Source organism: Lacerta agilis, chromosome 2 (assembly GCF_009819535.1).
Source record: "Lacerta agilis isolate rLacAgi1 chromosome 2, rLacAgi1.pri, whole genome shotgun sequence".
Taxonomy (NCBI): Eukaryota; Metazoa; Chordata; class Lepidosauria; order Squamata; family Lacertidae; genus Lacerta; species Lacerta agilis.
The window spans coordinates 119,611,931-119,619,748 of record NC_046313.1 but is presented as its reverse complement, the minus strand read 5'-3'; the positions used below and the strand labels follow the sequence as shown (position 1 = coordinate 119,619,748).

General features: G+C 52.9%; 1 protein-coding gene across 1 annotated transcript; it reads left to right on the top strand.

Annotated features, from left to right (window-relative positions):
* The first annotated feature begins 1,922 nt into the window (after nt 1-1,922).
* Nucleotides 1,923-7,326, top strand: LOC117042976 (class II histocompatibility antigen, M beta 1 chain). Its single transcript, XM_033142598.1, has 6 exons — nt 1,923-2,052; nt 2,228-2,512; nt 3,992-4,276; nt 5,248-5,364; nt 5,542-5,577; nt 7,149-7,326. Exons 1-6 carry the CDS (start codon nt 1,992-1,994, stop codon nt 7,154-7,156), a joined length of 792 nt encoding a protein of 263 aa, XP_032998489.1. The 5' UTR covers nt 1,923-1,991; the 3' UTR covers nt 7,157-7,326.
* The last annotated feature ends 492 nt before the right edge of the window (nt 7,327-7,818 follow it).

Sequence of the window (7,818 nt, the reverse complement as noted above, 5' to 3'; positions counted from 1 at the left end):
TCTCTAATCTGTTCAGGTGATCTGTTTTAGTGATCACAGCGTTCCTTTCTAGGTGCTCACAGACCGTTTGCTTAATGATCTGCTCTAGAATTTTTCCTGGTATTGATGTCAGGCTCTTCGTGTCCGACTCTTCGTGACCCCATGGACCAGAGCACGCCAGGCACGCCTATCCTTCACTGCCTCCCGCAGTTTGGCCAAACTCATGCTAGTCGCTTCGAGAACACTGTCCAGCCATCTCATCCTCTGTTGTCCCCTTCTCCTTGTGCCCTCCATCTTTCCCAACATCAGGGTCTTTTCCAAGGAGTCTTCTCTTCTCATGAGGTGGCCAACGTACTGGAGCCTCAACTTCAGGATCTGTCCTTCTAGTGAGCACTCAGGGCTGATTTCTTTGAGAATGGATAGGTTTGATCTTCTTGCAGTCCATGGGACTCTCAAGAGTCTCCTCCAGCACCATAATTCAAAAGCATCAATTCTTCGGCGATCAGCCTTCTTTATGGTCCAGCTCTCACTTCCGTACATTACTACTGGGAAAACCATAGCTTTAACTTTGTGGACCTTTGTCGGCAAGGTGATGTCTTTGCTTTTTAAGATGCTGTCTAGGTTTGTCATTGCTTTTCTCCCAAGAAGCAGGCGTCTTCTAATTTCGTGACTGCTGTCACCATCTGCAGTGATCATGGAACCCAAGAAAGTGAAATCTCTCACTGCCTCCATTTCTTCCCCTTCTATTTGCCAGGAGGTGATGGGACCAGTGGCCATGATCTTAGTTTTTTTGATGTTGAGCTTCAGACCATATTTTGCGCTCTCTTCTTTCACCCTCATTAAAAGGTTCTTTAATTCTTCCTCGCTTTCTGCCATCAAGGTAGTATCATCAGCATATCTGAGGTTGTTGATATTTTTTCCGGCAATCTTAATTCCGGTTTGGGATTCATCCAGTCCAGCCTTTCGCATGATGAATTCTGCATATAACTTAAATAAGCAGGGAGACAGTATACAGCCTTGTCGTACTCCTTTCCCAATTTTGAACCAATCAGTTGTTCCATATCCAGTTCTAACTGTAGCTTCTTGTCCCACATAGAGATTTCTCAGGAGACAAATTAGGTGGTCCGGCACTCCCATTTCTTTAAGAACTTGCCATAGTTTGCTGTGGTCGACACAGTCATATGCTTTTGCGTAGTCAATGAAGCAGAAGTAGATGTTTTTCTGGAACTCTCTAGCTTTCTCCATAATCCAGCGCATGTTTGCAATTTGGTCTCTGGTTCCTCTGCCCCTTCGAAATCCAGCTTGCACTTCTGGGAGTTCTCGGTCCACATACTGCTTAAGCCTGCCTTGTAGAATTTTAAGCATAACCTTGCTAGCAGAGAGGGGTGTGCCCAAGGATAAAATACAAGCATTGCTCTGTCCGCTCCCCGCCCCACCCAGGGCGCCCACCCCCCTCGCCTTGGGGCGTCCAGAGGGCGGGCGCTTTCCTCCCGAAAACATCCCCGACGGCTCCTCTCTGCCCGGCGACTGATGACGCGGAGGCGCGCGGCCTCCCCATTGGCTCCCCGCGGGACGGGGGGATTTCTGGCTTCCCCCTTCCCACAGTGTGGGGCTGAGGTTGTGGGGCTGAGGTTGGTCGCGGCCAGAGCAGCAGTTTTGCGGCAGAGGAGATCCTTCTCTCCTAGGAACCGCCTCGAGACGCTGGGATCCAGAGAAAGCGACTCCTCTGGAGGAAGGAAAGGATCCCACTGCACCCCCCCACACGGGGAAAAAAAATCCCCCAAAAACTACAGCGAAGGGATCCCCGAGAGCAGATCTCTCGCTGACTGGCTGCTGGGATCCGGAGGCCGGTCAGAGTTGGGGATCCGGCGGCCAGAGACCATATTTGAGCGGCTCATAAACGAAACCCGGGACCCCTTGCCAAGTGGATCCCGAGGAGCGCGGAGAGCGATCCAGAAGCCTGCCAAGCGGATCCTTCTCCTTCCTCCTCCTCCTCGCCCAGCGGAGTCAGGATGCGGCCTCTCTGGGCGGCTTTGGCCGGCCTCTGCCTGGCGATGAGTTACCTGCGAACAGGTAAGGCTGCGGAAAGGATCGAGAGATCCGTGGCTCTTTGATTGCGGAAGTTGCTGCCTCTTAACCTGACCGACCTCGCAGGGTTGTTGTTTATGGGGGGGGTTGAAGGAGGGAGGGAAGGTGGGGTGCAAATAACCGGTCGATCGACCCGTTAACCCTTTCCCTGCCGCCGCAGGGGCTTTCGTCGTCCACCTGCAGGAGGACTGCTTCCTCTCGGACGGAGGTCGCGCCCTCTGGTTCAACTGGACGGTGGCCTTCAACAAGATCCCCTTCATCTGCTTCGACGGATCCAGCGGGAGCTTCGTGCCCTGCGGCCTGGGCGCCTACGACCCCTGGGACCAGCTGGCCGCCGTCTTCTCGGACCACCTGAATGACGTCCTGGGGGCGCAGATGAAGGAGGAGGCCCAGCGCTGCCAGGGCCAGGTCCACTCGCTGTGGGGACCCGCGGCGCTCAGGCAGAGTGAGTGAGGGGCGCTGGGGCCGGGGGCGGGGAGGGGCGGGGGTTGCAGCCCCAAACACCGGGATTGTATCCGGAGGACGCCAGGTTGGGAAAGTGGCGCTGGAAGTGAAGGCAAGTGACTTGACTAGTGAAGGCAAGTGACTTGGCAAGAGAAGGCAAGTGACGTGGCAAGTGAAATGGCAAGTGAAGGCAAGTGACTTGACTAGTGAAGGCAAGAGGTGTGGCAAGTGAAGGCAAGTGAAATGGCAAGTGAAATGGCAAGTGAAGGCAAGTGACTTGACTAGTGAAGGCAAGAGGTGTGGCAAGTGAAGGCAAGTGACTTGACTAGTGAAGGCAAGTGGTGTGGCAAGTGAAGGCAAGTGAAATGGCAAGTGAAATGGCAAGTGAAGGCAAGTGACTTGACTAGTGAAGGCAAGAGGTGTGGCAAGTGAAGGCAAGTGACTTGACTAGTGAAGGCAAGAGGTGTGGCAAGTGAAGGCAAGTGAAATGGCAAGTGAAATGGCAAGTGAAGGCAAGTGACTTGACTAGTGAAGGCAAGTGGTGTGGCAAGTGAAGGCAAGTGAAATGGCAAGTGAAATGGCAAGTGAAGGCAAGTGACTTGACTAGTGAAGGCAAGTGGTGTGGCAAGTGAAGGCAAGTGACTTGACTAGTGAAGGCAAGAGGTGTGGCAAGTGAAGGCAAGTGGTGTGGCAAGTGAAATGGCAAGTGAAGGCAAGTGAAATGGCAAGTGAAGGCAAGTGACTTGACTAGTGAAGGCAAGAGGTGTGGCAAGTGAAGGCAAGTGACTTGACTAGTGAAGGCAAGTGGTGTGGCAAGTGAAGGCAAGTGAAATGGCAAGTGAAATGGCAAGTGAAGGCAAGTGACTTGACTAGTGAAGGCAAGAGGTGTGGCAAGTGAAGGCAAGTGACTTGACTAGTGAAGGCAAGTGGTGTGGCAAGTGAAGGCAAGTGAAATGGCAAGTGAAATGGCAAGTGAAGGCAAGTGACTTGACTAGTGAAGGCAAGTGGTGTGGCAAGTGAAGGCAAGTGAAGGCAAGTGAAATGGCAAGTGAAGGCAAGTGACTTGACTAGTGAAGGCAAGTGGTGTGGCAAGTGAAGGCAAGTGACTTGACTAGTGAAGGCAAGAGGTGTGGCAAGTGAAGGCAAGTGGTGTGGCAAGTGAAATGGCAAGTGAAGGCAAGTGAAATGGCAAGTGAAGGCAAGTGACTTGACTAGTGAAGGCAAGAGGTGTGGCAAGTGAAGGCAAGTGGTGTGGCAAGTGACTTGACTAGTGAAGGCAAGAGGTGTGGCAAGTGGTGTGGCAAGTGAAGGCAAGTGGGGTGGCAAGTTAAATGGCAAGTGGTTTGGCATGTGACTTGACTAATGAAGGCAAGTGGGGTGGCAAGTGATGGCAAGATTATCCCCCTAGGCGGCATGCAGCTGAGCCAAGCCTTGAAGGATCTAATGAATATTCTGATTCTGTCCCCCCTCCTCTCCACAGCTCCCCCAAAGGTCCGGGTATTCCCTGTCACCCCTCAGAACACCCCAGTGTCCACCATGTTGGCGTGTGTCGTGTGGGGCTTCTACCCCCAAGACGTGACCGTCACCTGGCTGTGGAACGGGGCCCCCCTGAAGAACGAGACGGGCCCGGTGCCAATGGCCTCCAGCAACGGGGACTGGACCTACCAAACTCTGCGGACCCTCCCCGTGGACCCCCAGCAGGGAGGCACCTACACCTGCCACGTGACCCACGCGAGCCTGAATGAGCCCCTCACCAAGGACTGGGGTGAGTGAGAGCGGAGGGGGCTGGGCTGCTTCACGCAGCAGAGAGCTAAGCTATGGAACCCCCTGCCACTGGAGGCAGCGATGGCCACCGACTTGGATGGCTCTGAAAGAGAATGACGGCCTCCCACTGGATCCCTAGACGCTTCTGTGCATGTGCAGAATGTCTCTTCGCCCGCCCCCTTCCGAGTGACCACAATGAGCCACCAACTCACTTGAGATCTGGAGGAAAGGTCCAGGTGCGATTCCTGCCTTGCAGGGGACTGGCCTAGATGACCTTTGGGGGGTCCCTTCCAAGCCCACAAGCCTAGGATTCTACGATTTAGCTGAGTGTTGTCCACACAGACTGGCAGCACTGTCTCTCCTTCTGCACACCAAGCAGGTGTCCTGCCACTGACCTCTTTTCAAAAGGGGAAAGATTTCGTCTTGCTGTTTCAGGGACCTTGTTTATTCATTTCATTAAATTTACACACCGCTTGGGTGGTGGTGGGGGGACTCCCAGCAGTTAGTAAGAATCATAGAATTGTAGAGTCGGAAGGGACCCCCGAGGGTCATCTAGCCCAACCCCCTGCAATGCAGGAATCTCAGCCAAAGCTTCACCTTCCAGATGGCCATCCAACCTCTGCTTTTAAAAACCCCAAGGAAGGAAAAAATGTAGAACAACTAAAAACTTATAAATCCGTGATGGCCTATAAGCAGATTGAAACACCCACCCACCTCTGCAGAAACAATGGTGCTTTTTAGCAGGCGCGTGTGATGTCAAGAGGCAGGGAGTTCCACCGGGTTCAGGAGCTGCCACACTGAAATACTGATTGCTTAGGAAGTCAGGACAGGTGTCAGGTGGCACTTGGAGCAGCCCCAGCACCCCCCTACAGATCAAAGCGGTTAAGGGGGGGGTCAGAAAACCTCCTGCCCCGCAGGTGAGGAAGGCGACCTGCATTTAAATGTTCCCTGCCCTTTCTGTCTCTCCCGCAGCACCAGGCCTGGCTCCGGACCTCCGGTGGAAAGTAGGGGTCTCGGTGGCCATGCTGGGGGTCGGCATCCTTCTCCTTGCCGTGGGTACCGTCCTTTGGAAGAGGAGAGACCCCGAAGGTAAGGCCAGAGGAGGAGGACATGAGCCGGGGAACGGGGTTTTGCTTTTTGCCAATTCCTCGAGATTTATACACTGAAACCTCTGGGCCCCATTGATGGGTGACCCCTTTGGAGTTTTCCTCTGGGTGGGGACCATTTTCTTGCTGACTCCCTTTTTCTTCCTCTCCCCACTTCCAGGCTACGTCCCCATTGATGGCAGCACCTACCCAGATGGTAAGAGTCCCTTCCTTCCCTCCCTCCCGCTTAGATAAACTATGGAACTCTCTGCCACAGGAAACCAACTTGGGCAGCCTTGCAACATCCTTTGGCCTGATCCTGCAGGCTCCGCTCGTGTTCTTAGGACGACAAATTCTGGATGAGCACCGGGAGCAATTTTTAAAGGGTTAGGGCAGTTCAGTAACGGGGGCAGTTGCCCGGAGGGGAGAGGGCAGGGGTCTCCCTTCCTGCAAAGATCCCACGGGCAGCCTTCAATTATTCCAAGGATCGGGTCCGCTTGGGTCCCCCTCCTCTGGGAAATCTCTCCTGCCCTCCTCTCCCAATCGTATTTATAGCAGCACACAGGAGTCTCCCCCCTTCCTCATTTCACCCCGTACAACAACCCTGCGAGGTAGGGTAGGCAGTGAGAGAGAAAAAGAGAGGCTGGCTCCCCTGGTCACCCCATGAGCTTCACGGCCAAGTGGGGATTTGAACCCTGGTCTCTGGCAGGTCCTAACCGCTACACCACCCTGCCTCCCACAACAACCCTGCCAGGGAGGACTATACACCCAGATGTTATACAAGGGTGCCTCCCAGATGTGATGTTTGCAGATGGCACCAAATTGGGAGGGGTGGCTAATACCCCAGAGGACAGGATCACACTTCAAAATGACCTTGACAGATTAGAGAACTGGGCCAGAGCAAACAAGATGAATTTTAACAGGGAGAAATGCAAAGTACTACACTTGGGGGGAAAAAAAGAAAGGCACAAATACAGGATGGGTGACACCTGGCTTGAGAGCAGTACATGTGAAAAGGATCTAGGAGTCTTGGTAGACCACAAACTTGACATGAGTCAACAGTGTGATGCAGCAGCTAAAAAAGCCAATGCAATTCTGGGCTGCATCAATAGGAGTATCGCGTCTAGATCAAGGGAAGTAATAGTACCACTATATTCTGCTCTGGTCAGACCTCACCTGGAATACTGTGTCCAGTTCTGGGCACCCCAGTTCAAGAAGGATACTGACAAGCTGGAACGTGTCTAGAGGAGGGCAACCAAAATGGTCCAAGGCCTGGAAACGATGCCTTATGAGGAACGGCTTAGGGAGCTGGGTATGTTTAGCCTGGAGAAGAGAAGGTTAAGGGGTGATGTGATAGCCATGTTCAAATATATCAAAGGATGTCATAAAGAGGAGGGAGAATGGTTGTTTTCTGCTGCTCCAGAGAAGCGGACCTGGGGCAATGGATTCAAACTACAAGAAAGAAGATTCCACCTAAACATTAGGAAGAACTTCCTGACAGTGAGAGCTGTTGGACAGTGGAATTTGCTACCAAGGAGTGTGGTGGAGTCTCCTTCTTTGGAGGTCTTTAAGTGGAGGCTTGACAGCCATCTGTCAGGAATGCTTTGATGGTGTTTCCTCCTTGGCAGGGGGTTGGACTGGATGGCCCTTGGGGTCTCTTCCAACTCTAGGATTCTGTGATAGGGACAGAGGAAGAACCACAAAGGGGGTCCCCTAAACAGAAAAAAGCATTTACTCTCCCCCTCTTGCCATGAACTTCTAAACTCCTACACCCCCCCTTTTCCGCAGGTCGCTAGCCTGACTCTGAATGATGCCTCTCTCCCCAAACTCCCTCGCCTGCGATTTCATCCTGACTCCATTTTTGGAGACCCCAAACTATCAAAAGGGAAGCCACCAACCCTGGCCTTGCTGCTGCTTCAGAGACCCTCCGGAGACCCCCACCCACCCATCCACCGGAAGCCCCAAATCCAGCACCCTGCCTCCTCCTCGGCTAATTTCTCTCATCCCTAAGTCGCCTCCTCCTCCTCCTCTTTTGCAGCAGAACAACCAAACTGTTGAGCTGGAAGGGACCCCGGGAGGTCCTCTAGACCAACCCCCCTGCAATGCATTGTGCAAAGATATGCCCTTCCTCCATTCCCCCCGCCTATCATCGGGGTTGGGCTAGATGACCTCCGGGGGTCCCTTCCATCTCTACAATTCTTTGATTCTGTGGGAGAGGGAGAGAGGAACTCTTTTTTATCCTTCTCTCCTTCTCTGGAGGTTTTTAGAGGTTGGGTGCACATTTGTATATATGTTTTTATTAAGACTTTTCATTTAAAAAAAAACTAAGGAGAAAGGCAAGGTCCGGGTGCGAGTTGGTTGGGCGGGTTCACCTTCCTGTTTGTGGGACATGTTAAGATTTACCTGCAAAAGTGGACTTTGCACTCAACCCCCTCCCTTCTCTCCTTTGCTTTTGTTA

What these genes read in the sequence shown, in the direction of transcription:
- LOC117042976 (XM_033142598.1), top strand. Translation starts at nt 1,992, where the DNA reads ATGCGGCCTCTCTGGGCGGCTTTGGCCGGCCTCTGCCTGGCGATGAGT. An exon ending in ACCCGCGGCGCTCAGGCAGA is followed by an intron (nt 2,513 to 3,991) that starts GTGAGTGAGGGG and finishes TCCTCTCCACAG; the next exon opens with CTCCCCCAAAGGTCCGGGTA. An exon ending in GCCCCTCACCAAGGACTGGG is followed by an intron (nt 4,277 to 5,247) that starts GTGAGTGAGAGC and finishes TCTCTCCCGCAG; the next exon opens with CACCAGGCCTGGCTCCGGAC.